This window comes from Ursus americanus, chromosome 14 (assembly GCF_024610735.1).
Source record: "Ursus americanus isolate L20-20 chromosome 14, mUrsAme1.1.p, whole genome shotgun sequence".
In the NCBI taxonomy this organism is placed as follows: Eukaryota; Metazoa; Chordata; class Mammalia; order Carnivora; family Ursidae; genus Ursus; species Ursus americanus.
The window spans coordinates 67,892,929-67,920,262 of record NC_142140.1 but is presented as its reverse complement, the minus strand read 5'-3'; the positions used below and the strand labels follow the sequence as shown (position 1 = coordinate 67,920,262).

Below are 27,334 nucleotides of genomic sequence, written 5' to 3'. Positions count from 1 at the left end.
GAGGGTGAGGGCGGGTGGGTCATGGCTCTTCTTCTTAATAATCATTATGCTTAATAATTATGCTTATTATTCTTTGGAGTGTACAAATATTAAAAATCAAGTGCGGGGGTGCCTGGGTGGCTCAGTCAGTTAAGCATCTGAGTCTTAATTTCGGCTCAGGTCACGATCTCGGGGTCTTGAGATCGAGCCCTGAGTTGGGCTCCATGCTGGGCGGGGAGTCTGCTTGGGATTCTCTCTCTCCCTCTGCCCCTCCTCCTGCTCTCTCTCTCCCGCTATAATAGATAAATAGATAAAAAAAAAAAAAATCCAGTGTGTTCACTTCCACACCTTGACACCGAAATACTGATGGCGTTCTACTCGTCTGCTAGCTCGTAAAAGTGAGTCAAGTGTTAGCAAGTCCGTCAGGACCAGTGCAAACTCCATATGAGGTGATTAAAGAAAGGACCTCACACACGCTTTGTTCTTACACACCGGTTTATTGCAGCAGGAAAAGAGAAACGAGGCATTTTACAAATTTGAAGGCTGCAACAAGGTGTCGATGTTCTTTGCAGACGTTCTTCCTATGCCACGTTCCCCACAGTAAAGAACCTGGATACAGCCAAGAGGTAACATTGCAGATAAGTAGAAACAGGGGTCAGATGGTGTCTGCAGTCGCTTTAGAAATTTCTGAGAACAGGCACATTGCAGGGACCGTCTGAATGTTGTTTAAACTCCCCGAAATGAATTCTTCCCGGGCAGGAGTGCCCCCAGGAGACGGAGTCACGCAAACATCCTGTTCAGCATCAAGACCTTTCGGCAAATGGGGTTCGACAGCAGACTAGTGGTGTTCGTGAAGGACGGATGGAAGGAACCACAGGTGACTGAGGCCACACCTGGACACAGGTTAACTCACACAACTCCCGGAACCGGACACATCCCCACCAGGAGTCCAGCCCAAGCCTCTGGCTCTTACAGCCATTGGACGTATGGGGGCTAATTTCTGAATTCAGAAGGTACCTGGAGGGAAATATGTTTTTTACTTAAGGGGCAAGAATGTGAGCTATGTGGCTGGCTTTGCTCAGTCAGCCGCAGTGGCCGAAGGGGGACAGTAACGGGTCAGAGGCAGACGGACTGCTGGTATGAAGTGTAGCGCCACCCTTCCAGAATGAAATGCTTCAGGCGCCCCCTGTATTTTGAGCGAACTATAAAGATGCCTTTGATTCCTTGGAGCCGTTGAAATGCGGACCCATAATGGGGGTGGGCCGGGGGCTGGCAGTCCTGTCCGAGATCCCCTAGGCAACCGTTTGGAATTCTCCCTTGGAAAGTCGGGCTGCGGCGCATCCTTGGTATTGTATTATTGTCTGGGGGAATACGCGGTTGAGAATATATGTGAGAAAGCTGGAGCCGGGGCCCCTGGCTCATTTGCAGGAGGGCCAGCAGTGCGCACAGCCTCCGACATGGCCCTTCAGGGACCTGAGGACACAGGACCACGGACACAGTCCCGGGGCTCCCTGCATCTGGCCACCTCGGCTGGCCAGGTGGGGAGTGTGTGTGTGTGTGTGTGTGTGTGTGTGTGTGTGTAAAAAACGAAGAGGTGCACTTGTACATCCACAGGAGGAGGAAAAAAACAACCGCGGTGCTGGAGGAAGAAACAGATAAAGACCCTTCCAGAGAAGATTCTCTTTGTATTCATCACCTGAGCCAACCTATTATTTGGGGAGCATTTGGGACATTATCATTTAAAAAAAAATAGTGGGGTGATCACTGAGCACCAAATCATTTCACGATCTTGTACTAAAACCCAGCAATTTCCCTTCTGGAGCTCCGGAGTTACCAAAATATTCTTGTCTGACCGCAAAGGGGGAAAAGAAATGCGCGTGTCCCTGTACGCGTTTTTGTGTCTCTCCCACGCGCCCCCGGGCTTCAACTCCGAGGCTCGCCCCCCGCACCGCTCGCCCCCGGCGGCCGCTTGCACGTGAGCATCAGCAGCAGGAGCAACGGCAGGTGCCACAGGCTGCAGAAGAAGAGCTTCCGGGAGCTCTTCCGGTCCGCGTCGCGGTAGAACCGGAAGCCGAGGTAGGAAATGTACAGGTTGATGGGCAGGGAGATGACGGGGAAGGTCCACGTGGTGACGTGCAGGGCGGGCGCCGCCGCCGACAGTCCGATCAAGGCCAGGCAGTGGCGCAGGGCGACGCGGCGGCACAGGGCCGGGTGCGTGACCGACATCATGCAGTAGCCGCCGCGGGAGTAGTCCTCGCGGAGGCCCCAGCTCAGGGCGTTGAAATGGGGGAACTGCCATGAGTAGAGGATCCCTCCCAGGAGGAAGGCTCCTGTATGCACGTTGGGGAGACAAGGGGGAAAGCAGAGAGAGGCTGCGGTCAGAGGTGCGCAAAAGCATCATTTCCCGGCGCCCGAGGTGCTCCCTCCGCATTTCACGCGGCTCTCAGATCCCCTGCCAGTCTCTGTTCTCGCCTCTGCTTGTCCAGGTCAGCCTGGCAGTGAGACAAGCCTGGGGGAGGGGCGAGTGCACACTCTCCAAGACCCCCCAGCTTTCTCACTACCGTCCTCCCCCCGGGACACGGAGCACCCGTGGCTCCCGTCCACGCATGTGCCCACCACACTGTAACCACCAGGGAAACCCCTGCACCTGTCGGGGGGACCTCAGTGTGAGGGCTTTGGTTCTACTGGCGGGGGCGCTTGGGGGGAGGCAGAGGGCCACCCAAGTCCCACGCCAGCCTGGCCTCCTGGACAAGGTCCCTGGGGTGGCTGGCAGCTCCCTGCTCCCAAGGACAGTACTGAAGGTAGTTCCTGGCCCACACTGAGCCTCCTGGCTTTTGTCTGTGTCCTGACTGTGTCACGGTGGGCTGCCAGGTTTCCAGGGCAGGGGTCTGGCCCGTTCCACACGGCCTGCACCGTGGGGCAGGAGGTCCGAAACCAGCGTGTGTTCAGTCAATGGAGCGGCGTAAAGGGACATGGTCCCCGAGCAGGAGAACTCGTCTGTGGCTTTGCAGGTTTTCAACAAGGACATATTAGGATCTCGCACAGCATTTAGCCCCTCTGCCTGGAATAGGGCCTTGCCTCACCCACAGGGTGGGATGCAGGCTGCCAGTTACGGAGCACCTGCTCAGACAGAGACTTGCACGCTGTTTAGCTCATTTACTCTTACCTCTAGGCCGTTAGGTCGGTTTTATGCTCATTAAGTGAGCCAACACAGCTCAGACGATGTTAAATTGCACAAAAAGAGGTGAAGGAGGGATTGAGAACAAACCTGTCTGGTGTGGAGACCAGCTCCCCTACCACACTAAGCCGCCTCCCCCAAGTCCTGACTTCAGGGTTGCTCATTCCCATGCAGGTGACCCCCTGCCCATTTACTCACAAATGGTGTGTTTGCTGAGCACCTCCCTGCCCATTTACTCTCACACAAAGTGTTTGCTGAGCACCTCCCTGCCCATATACTCACGAACGGCGTGTTTGCTGAGCACCTCCCTGCCCATTTACTCAAAGTGTTTGCTGAGCACCTACTACTAAGTGGTGAGCACTGTCCCAGGTACTGGGGATAGGATGGTGAGCACAAATCCACACGTGCCCCTCCTGGGGTGGGGTGGGGGGTGTTCACCAGCAGGGCATTAAATCAAGAGCCACACCACTGAATCTACATTACCACTCAACAGCTGTGCAGGAAAAGTTCGTGCCGTGAGGACACAGAACAAGACCCAGTTGAGGCAGGCAGAGGAGACGTCTCTGAGGAAGGGGCATTGGAACTGATCTCTGTGGGACGAGTGACCTGGTCCCCTGGGGGCTGGCAGAGGGAGAAGTCGTCACGAAGGGGCAGGAAGGTGCACAGCGTAGCCAGGGTATTAAAAGGAGGTGAGAACATGTGTTAGGGTTCATAGAGCAGTCTGTCACGAGAAAAAAAGGTCAGTTTGCCTGTACGATAATTTAGAAAAATATTATCAAAATCAAAAAAGGACGCGAGTGTGGCTGGAGGGATGGGCAGGGTGCACCACCCCAACTCTGCAGGCCGTGCTAAGTACGGTTCGATCCCAAACACAAGGGAGATTGCCGTGGAGAGATGGTGATGTGTTTAAGGCTGTGAGTGTGTGCACACGGGCACATGGGGAGGGGGCGCGCGAGGAAAGGGCAGCGGTGTCACTTGACCAATCTGTGAAGGAACACACTGGAGGGGCCCCGGGCAGGCAGGGAGGGCCAATCAGGGGCTGAGATGAGGGGTGACAGGAGCTGGGATCAAGGTGGTGACAGTGGGCTGGAAAGAGGACGGACCTGAGAGGGCTTCGGGAGGCCAAGTGGCAGGGAGTGAGTATGAAATGAGCAGGGGAGGGAGAGGGAGGTATCAAGAGGGGCCCCGTGGAGATGCCCTTGAGATGACAGGGGAGACAGGGAGGACAGCGCAGGAGTGTGACCTTGAGTGTGTTCAGCCTGACACGCCTCTGGGACATCCAGATGGTAGCCAGGCAGTCGTGAAGATGGATGTGAGCCCGGATGTGTGTCCGGGAGCTACTCATAACTGCGTCTGCCACTGGGTAAGCCCCGGTGTCCCATCATTACGTGCTCCTGTGGTTTCTGCTTGAATGCAAGTTCCTGAAGGGCACGGTCACTTCCCTTGCCTCTCTGGGGTAGAATATAGAAAGTGCTCGACGCCACTGCAGAACGGGCTCCACCGCACCAGTGGAGCCCCCCCGAGGTTGCTGTCTCCCAGCACTGATCTGTGAACCGGCAGGACCAACTCTTAAGGATTCTGCCTCCCCTCCTCCATTCCTCCCTCCTCTGGGCTGCTCTGCCTCGGTGCCTTGCCTCCTGGGGCCCCCGGTCAGGAAACTGAGAGCTCACTACCCCACTGTGTCATCTACCCTGGCCAGCACCAGCCTGCAGAGGTTGGAAATTTGTCACCACGGTCCTATGGCAGGTAATGAGCATTTGTTAAACCCCTCATCTGTGGGAAGGTTCACAGAAGGGGCGGGGGGAGTACTACTACCAAAACAGAGCTCAGCAGGCGAGAAGGCAGCTTAAATAATTCAGAATCGTTCAGAATAACCAGGCTGGGGCTTCCAAGGTCCAGCAGGGGCCCTGTGGTGCCCACGCCGAGGAGGATCAGAGGGAATGAGCCTCTCTTTTAATCTCTGATCTGTATTCCTCTGCGGTGTGGGCTGCACAGCGACAATAGGGGCAGGCTTTCTCGGCCCCTCACAGACAGAATGGTGACTTTTACTCATACTGTTCGGGGCAGACGTGCGCCCATTTCTGAATTCAGCCTGGTAGGCAGTTGTAGCATACCAAGTAGAACTCGGGTGGGTGCAGACTGCACAGGACTGGGGGCCGGCTTTCGGGTCCAGTGACGGTGGCTCTCGAGTTCCATAACTCAATCAATTCCTTTACAGCCTTCCAAGATTACAAAAGAACCAAGACTTGATGCGCGCGTCCCTGTTTCGGTAAGGTTGCTGCCAAATCCCTCCGATCTGTTTTAACCCCGTCTATAAATAAGCTGATACGTATATATTTTAGTTCATGTAAACGTAACTCCAATTTTCGCGATGATAATGGAAGCAGCCACTATTCGTGGACTCCATTCCCTTGGTGAACAGATGGCGGGCATCGGCCACGTGCCAGGCGCCATTCTAGACGCTAACGGGCGGTGGGGAGCAAGACTGAGCTCCGTTCCAGGTCTGGAGGGAGAGACACAGGAGCATGCGTGACAGTGATGAATGCTATTTATGGTCAGAACAGGGCCACGCGATGGGGTGGCTGGAGGCTCACGGCTCGGGGAAGGCCTTCCCAGAGGCCACATTCACACCATGCCCCAACTCAGTGAAAAGTGCACCACATCGGGTCCTGCAAAGGGTGGCTTCAGCTAGGTTTCTGGGACAGACTGGCGGCTGCAGCGAGGGACGGGGAGCCACAGCCCGGGGGCCGGGCCACGTGGGCATCTGTAGACCGATCAGGCGTCATGGGAGCCATGGGGGTGGCAGACACGGATCCTTGTACTCAGGTGGGGATCACCGGGGACACACACAGGTGAGTGCGTTCATGGTGGAGGCACGAAGAGCTCTATTTGGGGCCATTTTGAATGTGAGGTGCCTGCAAGACATCCCAGTTAAATGCCTTGTGGCGGTCACACGCCAGGCCTTGGGTGGAAGAATTATATGTCCACTCATGCTCACGACCACCTTCCAGGGGTCAGATCACTCCCTTCTTACAGATGAGAAGATTCCTTAATGTGCCCACCCAGGAATGTTCACATACATCCTTCTTTTAGAAGGATGTTGCCCCCATTGACTCTGACTGACAACAGCGGACCACTGGGTGCCAATTCAAATGTTGCTGTTGCTGGGTAGAGTCGGGGCTTGCTGGAAGGAGAAACTGCATTTGCCGGTTTATTAGGGGTCCCAGGACCTTAAAAAAAAGTTTGTTTCCCTTAGGCACAAACAGACAATCTCTGTCTCGACAGTGAGTGCCCCTGGGGAACTGCAAAGGACAGAAGGGGAAGGTTGGACTTCTCCTTTGTGTGCTGATGGAAAAGGAGATCATAAAAGGACCAGGAAAGAGGGGCGCTGTTAGATTCTCAGGGCCTTGGGGCACTCTGAGGTCTCGAGCATGAGGTACGGGGAGCAGCCCGCCTGCTATCTGGGACTGGCCTCCCACCCAAAGGGTCTGAACAGATTATGGGCCTCAGTGATGACAACAGGGGCACGGGGAAGGGGGGGAGTGGACAAGGCTGAGAGGTGTCCTGGCAAGAGACAGGATGTCAGTGAGGACTCAGAACCGGGGGAGAGAATCGGGTAAGCCAGGGCCCGGCAGCCCTTCTGCCGCTGTGTTGAAAGAGCTAAGCAAAAGCAAACTCCACCGGGAAACCAGGCTGGAAACGGTTAAAATGATCCCGGCCCCAATGTGGGCTCTTGCTTGCCTTTCTCAAAAGCCCTCTTTTTTGTGTGCCAACTGGAGTATTCTGTTTTGCTCAATATGCATTTTCGGTTATGCTTCTGCTTAAAATAACATAATTAAAAAAATCATTTTCATAAGAGTAGCATGCTGCTTTCTATGCGAGAGGAAATTGGGTGTGGGTTTGGCTCATGTCACAAATGAAAGAGCTTTAGAAATCACAGCTTAGCTTTAATGGATTGTAATCAGAAAACCACCACCCCCACATGGTTCTACTTGGGCTCTCGTACAAAAGATGTAAAACAAATTGCTCTCTTCATCAAGATAAGGTGAACCGGAACAGGAAGACTTGGATTAGTCCGGGGGCTGTGGTGGAACCCACCTTCCTTGTGGGGTAAACACAGAGCACTCAGTTTACTGACTCAAAGGCCTCCGCTCAGCCTCACTCCCCCCCCCCCCCCACCAGAGCAGTCTGCTGTTCCTGCGCCTATCCTCTGGGACCCACTGTGTGATGAGAGGTGCAGTGTGTTCTCGAGGCCTCTGAAGGCCACCTTAGGGGGACTACTTGTGGGGGACACAGAAGGGGAAGACCCAAGTCAGCCTTAGGTCAGGGAAGGCTTCCTGGAAGAAGTGATGTGTAAACTGGGATCTGAAGATGCTCTCTGAGTCCCAATCTATTCACACACACTGTGCCTTTTCTGCTTCTTTGCAATGTGTTTTCGCATTTTCCTCCCCACCTCTGTAGAACACACGCATTGTATTTGGTTTAATCATATCCGTTCTTTTAGGCAAATATTTGTTGGTCTTTGACTATATAAAATACCAAAAATCTAGGATGTAAGTGGCGTCTCTGGGGGCATGGTTCTCCAGAGGGCAGCACCTTCCTGGCGTCACGAACCCACAATCCCAGCTCAAAGGGAACACCGGAGAATAACCAGGTGTGTCCAGGGCATTATTTCTCCTCCTCCAGATACAGAAAATGGACACCAGCCCATCTACCATGCTGTGCATGTGTGAAGAGCAGGAGAGAAGCCACGTCTCGCGGCACCCTGCTCTGATTAGGGGGGCATATGAATATTAGGTGGGGCAAGGCTAACCAATGTCTTCCTGGTGACTCTTTGCAAATACATGCGTTTTTAAACCTTCTCAAAACATCTATCATTTTTATGCCATACCGACCAAGGGGCGGGGGGACACCTCAACCACTGCTACCTCTGCTCGGGTCGGGTGGAGAAACACTTGTCCACAGCGTCCATCCATCATTTTGTTGGCAAACAAAGCCAAGGCAATTGCAGCCACACGGTTTCCCGAGAGGACACAGACACAAATCTTCAACTTGGTGCTCTCCCAAAACAAAATTCCTTTTGGACCGGGGTTCAGTGGTTTCAGCTTGCTTCCTCTGCTGCCTGGTGGGCTCACATTCAACCCCTTCCCGCCTCGACCCCAAACCCATTCATTGTCCTTCACTGCCCACCCATGGCCTTGAAAAAGACAAAGAAACAGCTCCAGTGAACCTTGGTGCTGGGCTGGGGCGGTCTGCCCTCCCCAGTACAATAGGCTGCCTCCTAAACGTGGCCCGTGGTAGCCGGTCTGTTCCCTGACTGGTTGTATTTGTGCTCTCAGGGCTACATGGTTATGTAAACCGGGGGCTGGCCGGGGAGCAGAGCCAAACCCAAAGCTTCATGGTCACAGATTCCGAAGCCTTCCCTTTGAGGCGGAACACAAAGGAGCTTGTGAAACAGGTCGGCTTCCACTGTGTAATAGACTTCGAGGCACTGGGCATAAAGGGAAGAGGGTGTGGGGCCAGTTGATCAACCGCGCACTGACAAAAGGCAAGACTGCGGGTCCTCTGAAAATAGGGACCGGAGTGGGCAGTGACAGCTTGCCCTGGAAGAATTCTTTGGAAGTGACTCAGGAATGATGAAGAGGCTCAGGGAGAGGGGCACAGGCGCTCTGCCTCCCTCACCATATCACGCACCGCCCACCGTCCCCGCAGAGTCTTCTGTCCCCACAGAGTCACCCGAGGCTTCTGTCTGAAGGGAGACAGGGGTAAAGGAAGCACAGGGCTCTGACTCTGAACAAAACTGCCCCCCTCTTCTTTTCTTACCATTTCCCTACAGGGAACTTTAGTTTGGGGCATCTGCAGGTTCTCTAAGAAATCCCAACGTTCCGTACTCCCCTAGCTCACGTCTCAGGGTATTTCTGTCTTTCTTATCCCAATACTAATATGTTCCCTGAACAGGACTGACTAAATGTGCACCGTGTCTGCCAGAGGCTGCCCTTCCGAGGCATTGTCATTTCCCTCAGGAAGGCACCGGCCGGGCTCCCTAAAAGCTGTGGTCAACTGGTCAACCCCGAGCGGACTTCCTCAGTCGTACCAAAGGCGGCCTCCAATTATACTGTCAGTCTTGGGTCTAGCAACTTATTTCTAGTACGTTCTTTCTCAGCCTTTTGTGGGTTTTCTCTTCGAAGAGAATAGGGCTCTAATATTGTTTGGTTTGCTAATATTCCCATGAAAATGTTCCTTATCCACCCTGTCTTTAAAAATATCATTTATCTTAATTAATGAGACCCTCCGAGGCTAGTTAAGGAAAAAACATCTCACACAAAATGAACACAGACACCTACTTTCAAGTTTCATTTCAAACTGAACCAGTGTTCTAAAGGGAATCTTTGAAAGTGCTCGGGTTCAACAGAGCCAGGTACTTAAGACGGCCTCAATAAATATTTGTTGAATGAGCGAGTGAATGGAACATTCCCTCTGTTCTATTCTCTTTTCTCATCCTGGAGTAAAGGAGGTAAATACAGCGAAACAGTATTTAACATTTTGTAGTTTACCAGCTGAGGCTAAAAAAAACTCCTTCTCTTTTTTGTTACTAAAACCATCCATCTGCCAAATGTCACTTCCCGATAAGGGCCCAGGGCTGAGTCCTCATTTGTAACTGAATGTTGGCTGACATAATTAATGTTTACCACACAACAACATTTGAATTACAAACCCAAGGCAATTTACACATCAACTCTACAACACGGTCACCCTGGCCCGTTCCACAAACTCCCGAGACCTGGGATCGGATCAGACTGGGAGAAAGGACCAAACAGGATCTGAGCCTTTGTGAAGCAACGGGGGTGATGGGGAGACAGAGGGAGAGAGGTGGCTTTGGCAAGGAGGAGGGGAAGGTACTTTACCCTGAAGCCCCCAAGATAAACTAAAGTCGTCCCTGGAGGTAAACACTGTTGAGAAGCCTAATGCTTGTGGCTCCAGGCCCGCTGGGGGCTGGACTGTCTGCAGCCAGCACTTGATCTGTGGCGCCCCCCTCCCCAAAGCAACCCTTCCCAGGGCCTCTCCCGGGTCACTTCTCTCCCTGCTGTCCTGGCCATGCCAGGGGCCAGAAAGCGGCCCTCGGTTGGCCTTCCTGGGTTGTTTTTTTGTTTTGCTGGTAAGCATTTGTAATGTTTTCTGTTAATAGCAGTTCAGCTTTAAAAAAAAAAAAAGGCAAAGTAATGAGGCAGGTGGGAGAAAAGGCCTAACCCCGCGTCTCGGAGGGAAGTGGATACAGGTACAGTCCCGTTATGATGGCTACACTTTTATGGACGAGACGGCCGCCAACGGGGCTTTTGGGGCCAGGGCTGGGCATGTGACAATACAGCCCCGCTGGGGACAAAAGCCCCACCGCGCGCTGTCTGTGCAAGGGTAGCTGTTTCCAGCGAGAAGAGCTGGAAAGAGCAGATACCAAGAACTCACACTGGTTTGGCTTTCTGGGTTTCCCTCCGCTGATCTGTTCGGCTCCCCTCCCGCCCCAATTCCGGCCTCCCTCTCCAGATGCTGGGGTACTAAGGGGCATGTCAGACACAAGCGCTCTGCACCCACACTGCCCGGGCAGCAGCTAGAACAATGAGAAATGCTTTTTTTCACTGATGAAAAAAACAACAAAGTAGCTGGGGGGGGGGGTCGGGAATCAGAACCCCATGGGATGTCCTTATGCTTATTTTAGGTTTTCGGTCTTGACTGGAGGATGGAAGGCAGTGTAATCTCTCTCTTCAGGGCTCAGGCCCTCTGGAGGTCTTAATTGGCTCTGTAGCCACCACAGAAACCACAAAAAGATCTAGACGCTGAGAAGGGGAAAAAGTACTTTGGAACATTAACATTTCCTTACTCCGCACGGCGTCTGGGATGCAAATCATTTTCTAGGGCTGCTTATTTTGCATCTTTCTTCTTAGCTAGACAGGTCTAGAGGCTGTAGGGCTACACTGCCCATCAGCCTCAAGCTCTTCCTCTCCAATCTTGCCGACCGCCTTCCGGGCCCAGGAAGGGCCTTTATGGAGGGTCCCATGGTCAGGCTGACTGAGGGACCAAGGTATCGGCGTTGGGTATTGGATGTCCTGGCCGAGGAGCCAAGGAAAGAGGCCGTGAGGGGGGCAAAGGCATGGACAGCATTCAGTGGGCCTCCCTTCACACGCGCACCCCACATCCACTTCCACCTGGAGGTTCACGGGTGTCCACATGCTGGTCTTTCAAAGGAGGACCGGATTGATGCTTCACTAAATATGAGGGGTGGAGTGTGACTAGGGAAGGCAGGAGGGTGGAGGCCAGGCCCAGGACAGGTAGAGGCCCCCCGGAAGGGGGCAGGAGGAGACAGAAGGCACACAGGCTTGGGAGGACCAAGGAGGGCTCAGCAAAGTGCTGCTTTCCAACACCAGGGAGAACCCACCTACGGTACACTGTTAGAGAATCCTCAACTCCAGGCCCTGCTGCTCTCCTGCTGAAACCGCCAATGGGTCTTTAGCGCCTTTCAATAAAGTCTGAATTCCTCAGTGCCCAGCACACAGTAGGTCCTCACTGCCAGCCGGGGCAGGCTGATGAGCTAAGTGGGTGGTCTCCCTGCCCCTCCTCCACCCTCCTCTCTTCCTTCCTATCAATGCAGTTCAGTGGAGTACTTCAAAGGCTCTTCTGTTCATATGCTTCTCCAAAGTGATCACTCTTTGGAGGGTCAAAGACAAAACGATCTGGAGATCCCACAGAAGGGAAGACTTCAGGTGTAAGGTGGACTGAATTAGAATTCGGGGGGCAGTAAACCACACCATAAATGTGTGCCCTGCCCTGCGCCTCTAGGATTTGAAGAAAAAGGATGTAATACAGGTCAACCGCCAGAGGAACGTCTGTCTGTGGTGACACCAATCTGTTTCAGACGGCTCTGCCTGAGTTCAGGTAGGTGATGGGGTCTCATTTTTCAAGATAAACATGCATTTTTACCCTGCAACCTAAGTCTGGCCCTTAGCTATCCCTCATTAAGGAATCTGTATACAAATGACTGAATTTGGATTACAGAATGACTGTACCCCAAATTTAAATTTTTAAAAAAATTTTAAGTATGACTATTAGCATTTCAGCCAAACCCGCACCGTCCCTGAACACGTAAGGACTCCTGCCTGAATGTGTAGTCCTAAGTGGGAAGACGTTTGCAAAGTTCTTTCTTTCTCTGGCCTCTGGGGATGAGCTCTAGCCAAGACACGCCGAGGCTCAAAATCCTCTCCAGGGAACCTCCTGGGAGGACAACAAAGGCCTCCACCCTCACCAAGAATCTAGGTGACCGACAGATGCCAGAGGCGACCAAGTTCTGCATGGCCCTGGACCGAAGGCCCCCACCTATCTCCAGTGACACTGGTCTCCGGGGCTGTCATACTCGGCCCCAGCCGTGACTCTGTCTGGGAGTTCCCAGAGAGAAAAGGGAGTTGTGGGGGCCCGGTTCCTTGAGGCTGGGTTTGAGGAGCCTGCATAAGGTTTCGGCACTCCCGGCAGGGTACGGGGCTGTGTCCATCAGATAGGCAGGTGACTTGGGGCACCGCATCGCTGCAGATGGGGGGCTGCTTTCAGGGGCCCCACCTTGGACGTCTGGGCAATCACTAGAAAGGTCTGGAGAGGTACAGGAGGGGAGAGCTAGGTTTTACTGGGGCTAGGGGAGACAAAAGTTTGGGTCAAGCTTGGGGCTCCAGGCAGAACTAGGAGGAGGAATCTGACCAGGAATTTGGTGGTATGCAGGTGCAAATGAGGGGGAAGTTCAGACACCATCTAGTCTAGGGATGTCAAACCCATGCTTCCCACCTTCTCCACCCTCGCCCAAGACAGCCGTCACTAAGGACCCAGGGGCCTTTCCCACCAAACCTGGTAACAATCACATATTGCTCCGAGTTTGCAAATCAATACAATCTCAAGACCTTTCTCTATCTGTATGAATCCATCTACTGTGCAAATGAGGACTAATTAATAATAACCCACTTAATCCTCATGACAATTCCATGAGAAGGGACTGCATGGGAGAGGAGGAGACAGCAGCATAAAGAAGTCTAGAACATTCCAAAGGCCGTCATGACAGGTGGCTAATGAGAGGTGAAGCTGGGGTCCGAAATCAGGCACCCCTGTTCCGGAGTGCTCGCTCCTCACCGCCATGCTGCCACAGCTCCCACATGGACGAGATTCTGGTGTGGGGCTTATCACGGAGCAAAAGGGCATGTACGTTCTAGAATATTTTATTTGTAGATTCATGAAACTCCAACATTTACAGGATATTAAGACCGTTCTAAGAGACGATCATTCTAAAGGTGCAATCGCCTTTGCAAGCTTGCCAAGTCAGAGCGTAAGGGCTTTTATGAAAAGCTTCAGAAATGTGGCTTACGGGGCAATGGTTTATGGTCAACTGCCTTTTGATCTCTCATGTGAAAAATATGTACTTACAGATATTGCAGGAAACCTCACCACTTCCTTCCTAAGTGTTGGTCAAAAACACTAATTACTTGGCTAATTAGACTGTGAAGCTTCTCTTACAGATGGTAAAAATGAGCTATTTTCACCCCACAAATTTCGTTGTGACATACCACCAAAAAGGAGATGTGTTTCAATGGTTTTATTGTAGACACCACGAACAAGTAAAGCAAATCATATAAAAATAAATTAGAAACTAATGAAAATAGGTCTGCTCCTTCACCAGCGGGTGGGAGGGAACGACCTGGCTGTGGGGGAGGGAAGAGCTGATGCGGGGGGGGGGGGGGGCAGCCCACGAGGGAGCATGCGCCATGAGGAGAGCTGGAGGCCTGGTCCCAGACACTTCCCCGCGATGCGGGACACCCCAAAGGAATCATCAGCCCCAACCTGATTCGTGATTTTTAGGAACTTGCTTTTCATTTTAGCTGTGCAGCCACTGCTTTTCCTTTAGTTTCTGCCCCAGACGTTCCCGGCCCCGGAAAGCACGCGCTCGCCTGGAAGCCGGACCACACGGTCGCCCTCGGGCTCTGCATTCACAGTATTTCCGACGGCCGCATCCGCCAAGAGAATCAGCGCAGAATTAAATGGACCAGCATGAACTGGGGCTCCGGGGAGGAAACGCCTGACTAGCAGTGCTAGTGCTCGCCGGCAGAGGGCGCTACGCACGGCTTGGCTCCCGCACCCAGGCCGTGAACTGCGGGTGCAAGGGGACCCATCAGACGCGAGCTACTCACCAGCGTCCAGGCTGCCGGTAGCTGCCGTCCAGCCCATGACGGGCGGGACGGCTCCCACCACGGCGCCCACCCACGTGTTGGCGATGCTAATCCTCTTCAGCGGGGTGTAGCAGCACGTATACAGGAAAATGTTGAAGACCCCCAGGGCTCCCGTGAGGGGGTTCACCCCCCAGGTCAGGAGGGCAACTCCTGGAACGGCGCAGCAAGTGGCAAAGGTCACAGCTAGCAACGGGCTGAAAAAGAGCAGCGAACACAGAGCAATCACTTTCCGGTCCAGTTAACCACGCGGTGCACAGAGCTGTCGGAGCGAACCATCCGCCTGCCCAGTGGGGTGACCTGGGAGGCCTGCGGCTCGCCTTCCTCCCCGTGATGCGGCATCCTCTCTGTGACACCTAAAACCAGGAGGGACTGTGTCTGCAGGCGTTCTGGCTGCTCCTCTTGCATCTGCCAGCTGGGAATGAAGCTGAAGAGTCGAGGTTAGAGGCCCTGGATCGGCACACAGATTGTGTTGTGGCTGTGGGACGATGAGCGTCCCTTTGCTCATCCGTATGGCAGAGATGGTTCACTGCTCTTCCCCACGGGCTGAAGTGAGGTGGAAGCAGACCAGTGCCTGCTTGGGACAGAGTTCTGTTTGTTTTTTAAGGTTTTATTTATTTGAGAGAGTGAGCAAGAGAGACCACAAGCCAAGGGAGAGGCAGAGGGAGAGGGAGAAGCAGGCTCCCCGCTGAGCAGGGAGCCCAACGTGGGGTTCGATCTCAGGACCCTGGGGTCAGATGCTTAACTGACTGAGCCACCCAGGGTTCCGTCTTCCAGTTAGTACGAGGGACCTGACAGCTACTGATAAACTACCTGCAACACAATACTGTATCGTTTGGGCACAAACCAGTGACTTAATTCTGGAAGCCCTTCTGCCCCTGTATTTATACTTCATTTAAAAACATCACCCCATTAGCAGTAATGGATAACGATCGTGTGTCTGGGTGTATCTATCTGTAATGAATTACAGGCTCAGCATGGGACCAGCATGGTGCCAACCGTGAAACACCAGGGGGCGGCTCTGTGGTGACAGGGTACTTCAGCTGAGTTCCCTTTCCTGCCACAGCTGGTTTCAGAGACATGGGGTTTCAAGGGGAGTCCTACGATGTTATGCATGCGGTGAAAACGGTCAAACACAACTCTCGACTGGCAGTGAGGAGTCCAAGACTGATTCTCATCAGAGCCCACTTTCTAAGGTGGACTTTGTGTGGAATCTTGTGAAAGACTTTTTGAGAGCGTAGCTGAATCGGAGGATCTATAAGCTCCTGGTTATATGCATGTTTGGTTATTCTTTTTTTTTTTTAAAGTAGGTTCCACGACCACACCATGGAACCTAGCGTGGAACCCCACACGGAACCTGACGTGGGGCTCAATCTCATGACCCTGAGATCAAGACCTGAGCGGAGACTAAGAGTCAGATGCTTAACCGACTGAGCCACCCAGGCATCCCTATTTATTCTTTCTTAAGAAACCCGAGGAGGTTCCTCAAACCTTCTCCTATCGAGGCCATAATTCCACCTCTGAGGCAACTGCATGGGGCTCAGTGATTCCACTCGATCAGATCAGATCCTGTGGACACCAGCCCTGAAGATGGAACCCAGCAGAGGGGGAGGGTTTTTTTTTTTTTTTAAGATTTTATTTATTTATTTGACAGAGAGCACAAGTAGGGGGAGCAGCAGGCAGAGGCACAGGGAGAAGCAGGCTTCCTGCTGAGCGGGGAGTCCGATGTGGAACTCAATCCCAGAACCCTGGGATCATGACCTGAGCCGCTTAACCGACTGAGCCACCCAGGCGCCCTGAGAGAAGTTTTGATGGAGAAGAGAACATATGCAGATACACTGTTGCCAAGGTGCTTGTTCAAGCATGCTCCATAGGGATGGTGAATTTCCACCCTGCCTCCTGGCTACCTCTTCTGGAGCACGGGGTCCCTCTTTTGGGCCCCCTTGAACTTTCATCCTGACTGTGCTTCCAGTCTGTCCCACCCTGACAACTCCCACCAGTGCCTCTGCTCCTGCCAGGGAAAGCCCACGACCATACTCAACGGCCGTACTCTCCAGAAGAAAAATCAGGAAGATGGCTCTGGGCTGTTATATCTCACCTACGCCCAGAAAAAGATGGCCAAGAAGCAGTGAAAATGTTACAACTGTTGTCCTTCTTGCAATAAGGTCGTTTATAGCTTATAAGAACAGAGTTGTTTTTTGTTTTTTTTTTTTTTTCCTACAGGACCGTAAAAAGCGAGATTTTGGGTGGGAGAAAAATGTGGCTCATAAACATTTTTATTTTTCCTGAATTGGACCTTGTGTTAAAAAAAAAAAAGGTTGTTCGCTCCTTCTCTTAGGTCTATGGAAGCCAGTTGGATTCAAAGGTATTAGTGTTATGAAAAGCCCTTTTAGAAAAGCACACATGAATTTAATTTATTGAGATAGGCAATTTCACATGGAAGTTTAGTTTCTGACCCCTGTAGGCATCCCAGAAAATCATGAGGCTTAATTTTGGTGTTTCAATCAGTGTGCTCGGGGGCACGGATGGAAACTGGGGAGACTGACAAGCTACATAAGCAAAAAGGAGGCTATTTACCCAGGTAGCCGCAACCATCCCTGGTACCTGGAGGCTCAAGGGACACATTTTTCCTCCTGGTACGAGAAGGCCTGAATCGGTGAACAGTTTTCTCACATTATGGGCAAAGGTGTCCAACTGCAAACTCTGCGAAGTGTATTTTCCTGTGATGGCTTTTGTTTTCCTAAAACATCTACTATTGAAATCCTATCTGTTCCTTTCAGAAAATCTGGAACTACAGAGGATTACAAATAAGAAATTCTAAATTACAGTGAAACACGTGGATTTATATCTTCTTCATCTTTTTTCTTCAGGGAGGTATCTATTTAAAAAATAACAACATACTGAGCTGTGATATTGTTCCTTACTTTATTTCAGTATATCTTAATAATTTCCCTGTGCCACTCGGGATTCTTTTGTATCGTTGTCATTAATAGCTACGTAGTGGCCTACTCTAAATATTTCACGATTAATTCAATCAGCATACCCCTCCTGGACACTTCATATTTTCCCCTTTTAACGTGGGTGTTAAGTATCTCATAGACTATAGTTCATAGTTCTGAGTAGGGTAAATTCTGAGAGTAAATTCCCAGACGTGAGATAGCTAAGCCAGACGACAGGCACATTTTTAGGGATTTGACTGGTACCACCAGTCTATACTCCAGAGGGTTTAGGCCAGGTCACGCTCCCACCAGCAGTACACGAGAAAGCCTATTTCTAGAAACTGTATCAACACTGGGTATGGCGTTAAAAACAAAAACAGAAATTAACAAAGTAAAACATGTTTATTCAGATAGGATTTATTCCCATTTCACAGATGAGAAACTGAGACTCAGATGACCTTTAGACAGTGAGGAGGATGGAGTGCTGACCCCAACGTACAGTCGAAAATCCAGGGGTTGCCTGGGTGGCTCGGTCACTTAAGCATCCGACTCTTGATTTTGGCTCAGGTCATGATCTCAGGGTTGTGAGATCGAGCCCTGAGCTGGGCTCCGAGCTGGGCATGGAGCCTGCTTAAGAATCTCTCTCTTCCTCTCCCTCCCCTTGCCACTCGGACACGCTCTCTCTAAAAATAAATAAATAAAAATTTTAAAAAAGAGAAAATCCACATGTAACTTTCGACTCCGCCCAGACTTCACTACTGATAGAACTGCAAGAGACCCTTCTTTACCGTGATGCGCGCTTTACTGGAGAGATGAACTGCTCGTGCAGGCACGATCAGCGACAGACACGGCATTTTAAGCGGATGCTCGCAACACCTGACCTACCACAGTGGCGACGAGAGGTGGTTACGAAATTATGACAGCAGTTGATTTCATGCAGCTGTGATTCCATATTGCATGTTCTCCATTGTTTACCGTGCTCTCCCCTCAAATGGCACCACGTGCACTCTGCCAATGTTTGTGTATGAGCTCTGATCAATTTTAACTTTTAATAGATGTGTGTATATTTTTGATGGTATATGTCAAAATAGGCTAGTATCTATATATACGTATGCATTCATGACATACCTCACCTTTTAATTTGTTTGAAATTTCTGCGCTACGTGGTTCGTCTGTTTTTTGTTGCAAGTCTCCAAAAAGTTTTCCCAAGAGATTTACTGAAAAAAATCTGCATATATGTGGACCTGCACAGTTCAAACCTGTGTTGTTCAAGGGTCAACTATACAAGTAAAGTAACTTGGAAACAGGATCTGTGCTCAGGACGCACTTGTTGGCTCACTCATTTGATCCAACTGGTACGTGGGGGCACGTTGCTGTAACATGACTTACTGATTCTGATTTCTTGGGTCTGCTGAGGGTCTGGGGAGGCTGGAGCCTTTAGGCTGTTGCCTTCTGCTGGGAGCCGCCTCCCGTGGGTTTAAAAGCTCCTTTGGTTTACCCTGTAGTAGAAAGAGCCTAACTTCCTATTGCATTTCCTGAGATGAAAACAATGGGAAGTACTATATTAAAAAAGAAAAAACAAAACAAAACTACAAACCATGGGCAGGCCTAGGATATAATGTGGGGAGCAAGACAGACATGGTCCTTGTCCTGGGGGCACTTACACTGCAATGAGACAGTTAAGCAGAGGGGCACTCTGGGACCACTAATGGACAGCGTGTGGGTACTGAGGGTGGGCAGGGAAGGATTCTAGCCAGAAGTGCTGGGTGGACGGGAGAGGAGCTGGAAGGATGGAAAGGAGAGTTTCAGGGAGTGGGTGCTGCACAAGGGGCGGGAGGTGTCAGCCCCGGGAAGGAAAGGCTGAGACATCTATCTGAACATCGCCTCTGGGCAAATGCAGGGTCAAAGAAGTTTTCTCTGCTTTTTCAACAGGGGAAGGAAAGGACCAGATGTGCTTTTCACAAGGACCCCTCGGCCTGCCTTGGGGACCAGCGAAGACAGACAAGCATTCCCTCACCTCACGAGAGAAGGTCGCATTGGGCATCTGGGAGGAAGAGAACGGTGAGCCATGCCACCACTGCAAGCAGGAAAAACACGAGCAACAGGGATGGTTCTGGGATGAAGACAGTGTGTCCCAAGGGGCCTCTGCATCTGATTTACCATGAAATCTTGAACAATCACAGTGATAGTAAAGCTGCTTAAATTTAGCAGTTTTAATAAAGAGATATATATATATTTTTTAAGATTTAATTTATTTAAGAGAGGGCCAGAGAGCGCCCACATATAACCAGTGAGGGGAACAGAGGGAGAGAAGCAGACTCTGTGCGGAGCGTGGAGCCTGCCGTGCCACTTGATTTCGCGACCTCAAGACCATGACCTGAGCCGAAAACGAGAGTCAGATGCTTAACCCACTGAGCCACCCGTTTGGCGCCCCAAATTTAGCCATTTTAATAAAGAGATCTACTTCTGATGCAGAAAAGGATTAGTCAAGCGTGTTCCTTTCTCATCTCAGTGAAACACAACTACGATTTTCTGCTTTAGTGCACATAAAAGCCTGGGCTACGTCTCAAAGCCTGGAAGGATAATTTTGCTGAAGATTGACTTCTTGTTAGTTTAGGTCAACAACTCAATATACTCTTCCTCCCAATCACAGTGCTCAGCCCTTGATCAAAAAACCCATCTGCTCTCTCCCACTTCTGGATGGGTCTTGGAACGTATCCCAAACCTGGAGACATACACACACACACACACACACACACACACACACACACACACACATACACAGAGTTATTTCCCTTCTTATCATTTCTTATTTAAAATGTTGCTTAAATTGTTTTCTTAAACATTTTTTCCCATAGTCCTTTTGCTCCTTTTTATCATCTAAATTCCTTAGCAGGTGGCTTCCATTTCAAGTGCTGCTCTGAGGCCTGGTTTCTAGAAGCAAGACGAGAAGAAAGGCCAGGCAGGCTTCCTTGGGATTCCCTGGGCCGAGATGGAACTCTCCCTGGTGGGGTCTGGGGTTCTGTCGGAGTGTGGTCCCCAGACCCCCAGCATCAGCGTCACTGAGGGACTCGTTAGGGGTCCAGGTGACCCGGAGGCTTGCCAGTGTCTGAGACTCACCGCTATGCCGTTACCAGTGTGGGGTTGGCCCATCTGGCCTACATCTGGCCAAGCCAACGGAAGCTGAGTCTACAGAAGGCCTCCATCTCCACTCCACCGCCGGTGCTGACAGCAGCTGGCCTGGGTAGGTCGCCCATTTCCCGCTGTCTTTTGACATGTGTCTCTTGACATATTCTAGGTGGAAGGAACACAGGGCAGCAGCCTAGCTGTTTTCGCTCACTGACGAACTACAGGTACGTCCCCCCGCCTCTCTGCTCCATCTACCTTGATTTAATCTAGTCATGCTGCTAAGAGTTTTCGCCACGACAAGGGTGAGATGAAGCAAGCATGTCGATGTCTTGCTCATCTTGTGGATTCTGGGTGACAAGTTTGCTGGGGTTCGCTGTACTATCTCTACTATTGTGTCTCCTGCAACATTTTCATACCAAAAATGTTTTTAAAATGTGTTAATGTTCTTTTTAGTAGTTGTATGATATTCTGGTTTTCACAGAGCAGCATAACTAAGCATGGTGGACAGGAATCAGGTGGTCTGAGTTCAAGTTCTGATTTGAACTAGCTATGTAAAAGGGGGCAAATTACCTAACCTCTCTGATCCCTAGTGTCCTCAACTGTAAAATTGGGGTGTCTTAGGGTTCTTTTGATGGCAAGGTTGGAGCTCACGTCAAAGTGGCTTATACAAAAAGGCTCAGGAACAAAACTGCGGGGAAGGCAGGGGCTCTGGCTCATTGAGCTGTATGACCTTGAGCAAATTATTTAACCTGTTGGTCTTAGTTTCTTCATCTGTAGAATGGGAGGACTTCAGAGTTAAGAATTAAATGCAGGAACGTAAATAAAGCACTTAGCACAGTGCTCACCAAATGCGCACATCGCGTTCCTGTGGTCTCTTGTTCATTTATTACCATTTCTCTCACTGCTGGTATGGTCAGCCACTATGCCAAGTGTGGGTATATAGCAGTGAACAAAACAGACGGCGATGTTTAGTCTCAAAAGGAAGGTAGACATTAAACAAACACAAGTACGATGAATTCTCAAACTGTCACATCGGCTACAAGAAGAACTGGCAAAATGAGACGGCGTTATCTAAATAGAATAGAAAGGAGGTAGAAGCTCCCACTGATTTATTTTTCCCACTGATTTATTTTTTTCAAACTTATGAAGGCATATGGATATGCATTAGAATATGAAAATAGATGTATACGGACTGAAGAATGTCTCTCGATTGTAAGTTATAAAAGTATGATGGCTGAGAGAGAGAGAGAGGATGAGCAGGGGATGGGGCAGAGGGAGAAGCAGACTCCCCGCTGAGCAGGGAGCCCGATGCGGGACTCGATCCCAGGACACTGGGATCATGACCTGAGCCAAAGGCAGACGCTTAACCGACTGAGCCACCCAGGCGCCCTGCACAGCATTTTCTAATAATGATTAAAATGGCAATGATAACTTTAAGAATTTAACTTTATTCTATCAAATTACAAAAAAATTAAAATAAAATAAACCAGCACCAGGAAAAACTGGATCACATGAAAAACGCTTTTCTTCCCCAAATGTTGGTGCTCTCGCGTATTTGCAACACTGTAATGGCCTTTATTAAGGAGAGGAGATTCGTATCTCTGAAAATGGTTATCACCAGAGATAACTGACATGGAGAAGATGAGCAAAGCAGATGAATGGGGTGTGATGGTATTGCAAACAATTTCTAATTTTCAATAAAACAGAATTAAGGGATGAATAAGGGAAACAGCACTATGGGGGGAGGAAGGATTGTGGCAGAAAAAAGAATCTAGCCATTGAACTAAAATGATTTTTTCATATTCATTCACGCAGGCAAATAGGTTCGTGGCTCACGCTGAGAGGTGAATAATGATTTATTTCCCAACTCATATCCAAAACTGAATTACATTTCAAATTGAGATATCTTTCTACCGAGCATCAGTGCACGGGTGGGCTTCTCCTTCTGCCTTTCCTGCCCAAGGCTACTCCCGAAAAGAAAAAGACTAGAGGAAGGAGAATGTGTCCACACACACATTTCTATGGATTATTTATTCTTCCTTTAAAGTAATATATTTCTTTGTTTACTAAGCACCAATCCTTAGTGGCTCTATTGAAGTGGACTTTTCTGTAGAAATTGGGAACAAGTGAGAAAAAAAATATATGCAAGCTTTAATTTGATGACTATTTATTGGACTTAATAAACGTAATTTAGATTACTTGACTTTGAAATAACGTACTGGACAGACGTGGTCTTCCTGTTTAAGTCATGTGTTGGAGAGGTCTACGAAACATTACATTAAGTCAAGAAGGCTTTATACTGTAAGCAGCTCTGTAGGTAATTGGTTTATACAAAAATTAATCTCATACTTCTTGGTCATTCTGCTAGAATAAATGGTTTTTAAATTACAAAATAAAATCTCCTTTGAAGGACAAAAGAAAACCCCCAACCTTAATCAAACCAAGCCAATTTAGCTTTAATTTCCTGTATAAATCCCACATTTGAGATCTGACCTGAGTTTTTGGGGGAAAGTCTCTATAGATAACTGTTTTGAAAATGTCTCCCCAGCACCTTATGCAGGAGTTTTCTATTTCTGAATAAGACTCAAGTTACAGATACCACAAGGACTGATGAAAATTCAGAATTTAAGGAACAGGTGAAGAAAAGGTGGACACGAAACATATTTTAAGAGAAAATTAATTATAGCAGTTTTGGAAAAGCTATCAATTATGTAAATAATGATGGTAACCTGCCTAAAAATTAAATTTAAAAACACGTTTAAGAGCGCCTGGGTGGCTTAGTCGGTTGAGTGTCTGACTCTTGATTTTGGCTCAGGTCGTGATCTCAGGGTCGTGGGATTGAACTCCATGATGGGCTCCATGCTCAGCAGGGAGTCTGCTTGAGATTCTCTCTCCCCCTCTCCTTCCACCTCCCCACCCCCGGCATGTACTCTCTCTCTCTCTCAAATAAATAATTCTTAAAAAAAAAATGCTTAAGAGAAATTCACAAATAAACACATATGTTTGGCACGACTATATTCAGGATGTGGGGCTGTGGCATTATATTAAGTCCCCCCCACCCCGCCCCAAGGAAGACAACAAAGCAGGTCTGAGCTGAATGAGTTTGAAAAATCAACTGAAGGAATCTTACTAATCTAGGAGGGAGATAAGCAAGACAGGCAGGGATGGGGGGAGTGAAGAGCCTTACTCACTGTTGAGCTCTGAGATGTGATGCGACCTTCTAATTCAGTAGCAAATGGGGACTCTTGAGTTATGCCACCTCCATTCAGTCTAAAATAAGGATAACCTATTTGTACGAAGACTGGAATTTTCAAGGAGAGAGTGCCGTAGTTTGGTCCCATCCATGGAAACCAAGTCTCAGTGTATTTCTCAAACTCCTGAGCTCCTCCACTACCCCCAGCTCCCATAACACCTCAATATTTTTCCTTTTCCCTGGTTGAGCCAGACGGTTTAATTTTCCTAACCCCTTCCCCTTTTAATTTATAGGATTCTATTTCAAAAGGCGGCTTTGTTCACCTCCATAAAGTGAGGGTCACTGAATTTTAAGGAGTCTTTGGAAAGCGTTAATAAAACACAATTGTAAGAAGGCTAGGGAATAACACTACCCATCCTGCAGCTCTGGAGAGAACCTGGAGGCACATGCTACCCCCGGAGCCTGTGGCCTAGGGGGGTGTCTGCAGACGCAGGGATGTCCAGAGGGACCAGGCTGGCGATGTAAAGGAGCAAAGGGGGCCTCCTTGAAGAAGCACGGGTGGTGACGAATGGTGGGAACTGGTCCTCAGGTCTGACCAGCAGATACCATGTGGGAACGTGCTAAAAAGCCCAGAAACCTGGGGCTTTACGTTAACATTTTCTATTTTTAAGTGCTGGCTATTTTTAAGTAGAAAAGCATAGTGGGCCAAACAAACAAAAAAAGTCTCTTCAGAATCTGGCCCGTCGGCTACCATTTTGCAATCAGCGGCCAAGGTGAAAGGTCTCCGCTACGAAGTATACATGGCTCCACTGCCCTAGAACTGACCCCTCCCGTACTTTCTTCAGTCTGGTGTGGCCATTCCTTTCCCAGCCTCTGAGATACAGCCTCGACATCCAAACAAGTCCTCCAAGCACGTTTCCCCTCAGCCTGCTCTCCTTGCTGCCCCCCACCCTGGCCCACGGGTGGTCCGCATGCCCTTGGCTCTCACAGGAGTCTCAGTCCTTCTGTAGACAGATCTGCGGCCTCTCCTGCCCATCCCACCACATCCTAACAGGTTTAGGGCCTGCACTCTGGACCATTCATCTTTCTGTTCCCTGTTTCCAAGGCCGGTGTGCCCCCAGTGTTGGCTGAGACAGACCCTTACAAACCACACCCAAGAGGGAACAAACACCACCTTCAGACCACCCCCCACCAATCAACGGGAAGGGCGTTTCATCGTGTCAATCTTTTCAGCTCGTCTCATGTGAGAAGAGAGAGAGAAAGTGACAGGATGTGAGACTCACTGACTCCAGGTGATTCATAAAAGGTGTTGGCTTCTAAGACTTACTGCTCAACTGGCCACAAGGGATTGACCGGGTTACTAGGATGTGACAGTTAACTCTTCGTATGTATATTTATGAGAATATCTCAATGTTTTTTGGTTATAAGCTGGGATATGGGAACTGAAGACTCCCCCATCCCCAGGACGGCTGACGAGAAATGTTCGCAGCTCACGGTGCTTCCGAGTCACTGTAAATGCTTTCTTCTTCCTTAGGACAATGAGAGAAAGGAACCTTCACTTCCAAAAAACACCAGTGCTCCCTTCTTTCACCCGCTGCCATGGCAAAGCATGACAATGTGTACATAACCTTTCTACTGGCTCTTCATCCCGCATGGTTCGTCATGTGGAATGATTTTCAGAACACAATTCTCTACCTTACCACCACGATTATTAAGTGGAGACCAAATTTGTCTTTCCTGCCACTTCAAATGACTGGCTAACGCTAAAAAAAAAAATTTCCATACTTGTAAAATGTTTATGTTCTTATTACACTTGCAGTATATACACACCCAGAGACGAATCATAACAATCCTTAGAAACTCTGCGGAGCGTTCGCCTGGCCTGGGTACTTGTCTGCCGGACCCGTGGGCCTGGGTGATGGATAATATTCACAGCTCCCCTGCAGCCTGCAAAATGTTTACATCTGCTTAAGTGCTTACTGGTAAAACCTTCAGTAAATTTGAAAAATGTCCCCTGTAAATCCCTATAATGCTTCGGCTAAACCCCGTTCTTTAAGTTAATCACGCCAACTAAACAATCCATTCATTTCACTTCGAAAACTCCACCTTCGTCATTTATTTAAACACCAGGTACTGGCCGACCCCGACCCCGGTGTTTTCATTTGTCTCAATAACCTTTCCGCCCACTCTTATCCTTCTATCTCTCCCTCCTGCAGCATCCCAGGTGATCCATTAGGTTGGAAAAACGAATGGGGACATGCCTTCTTTCCCTGTCGGCATCACCAAGCTGGAAAACGGCTAATTCCAGGACAGGTCATCAAAAGACACACGCGTTTCAAAATAACAAGGAAGGAGGCCCGGCCTCCTTTCGCTGTCCAGGCTGTCCTTACCCGGACCTCCTTTCACCTGAACTCCCAGAGCCCTTCTTGCTTGTCCCAGTTGCCCTGTTTCACTCAGTGAGTACTGATGGGCTGCCCCGGCCGTCTGCAAAGTGTTTTATGCATCTGGCTAATTTTTTCACCCAGATTATAAGCCTTTTGAGCATCATAAAAACAGAACTCGCCAGTGCTGGTAACATTATCGGTAATCAATAAATTCTTAATGAATTGAATTAGACAAAGGAATTATTTAATTCTAAAATATACAGAGGAAACACTAGACCTTGACATTCCTAAGAACAATTCATTTTAGTTAGGACAGACCAGGAAAAAGGATATTGCTTAAGAAAAAAATACGTGTTTAGGCTACATTAGAAATTTCAGTCTGAGGGACCTCAAAATAGGCAAAGAGGGCGGATTAAAGGTGTCTGCAACCCTCTGTCTTTTCTGAAAACAAAGAGAATGTAAAACAGAAACGGAACCCAAACAGAACCTAAAAGAGAACCTAAAACAGGAAACTCTGGCTCCGGCAGAGCCGGGGAAGACTCCGCACGGAGGACGGCGAGGGAGGATGCGCACGACAGCGAGGGAGGATGCGCACGTCCGCAAGACCCAGTAAATATCAAATCTAATATCTTCGCGGAAAGAATTTGACGTAAAGCGCGTCCAATGGGCGTGGGGGAGGTGGGTTACAGCTAGAAGGCGACAAAGCAGAATGAGCGCCTGAGACGCACGTCTGGCCAAGAGCAAGCTCAAGCTCAGTGCAAGGAGTAGCCTTCGGTCCTCCGTGTGACTCCCCGCTCCCACCCTGCACCCCGTCGCTCTACCTTTCCTGCATCCCCTTCCCTTGCCCCAGGGGCCTGGCCCGGGATGAAGCATCTGGCCCCAGCTTGGACAGTTCTGTTTCCTCTCACGAGGCTTTGGCACTGGGGCAGAGGACTCTGCTGGGACGCCCGGGGGCTGAGTCTGTTCAAGCCAAAGCGGGATCAGAAGAGCCAAGGTGCCGAGAGAGGAAAATGAAGTTGGAAGTACGGAGAAAAGCGGAGGTGGACATCCTTCCCAGAAGTCTGGCGATAAGGAGAGTAAGAGAAAAACCAGATGCAGCACCTGATTGAGCAGACTTTTCTCCCAAGACAGAAGGACCACTTGTCCAAATATGAAGTCAGAAGGTACGAGAGAGACCCTAGGGAGAGTCTGAGCCCAACACCTGCTCTCAGTCGAGCTGGTCTCTAGGTCTTTGAGCTTGGGGACCACAGGTAGAAACGGGGTCCCCAACAACCGCCAAAAAACAG

At 49.9% G+C, this 27,334-nt stretch overlaps 1 protein-coding gene across 2 annotated transcripts in view; it reads right to left on the bottom strand.

Moving 5' to 3' along the window:
- Positions 1 to 456: 456 nt before the first annotated feature.
- Positions 457 to 27,334, bottom strand: part of COX10 (cytochrome c oxidase assembly factor heme A:farnesyltransferase COX10) — a 125,888-nt gene continuing 99,010 nt past the window's right edge. The window contains exons 6-7 of one of the 2 annotated variants that reach the window (XM_045778324.2): positions 14,368 to 14,600; positions 1,756 to 2,309 (exon numbers count right to left, since the gene is read on the bottom strand). In XM_045778324.2, the coding sequence (XP_045634280.1) occupies positions 1,903 to 2,309; positions 14,368 to 14,600 (640 nt within the window). In that variant the 3' untranslated portion in view covers positions 1,756 to 1,902. Of the gene's footprint in view, positions 2,310 to 14,367; positions 14,601 to 27,334 lie in introns of both variants that reach the window. The other variant, XM_087867632.1, reaches the window with a different exon arrangement.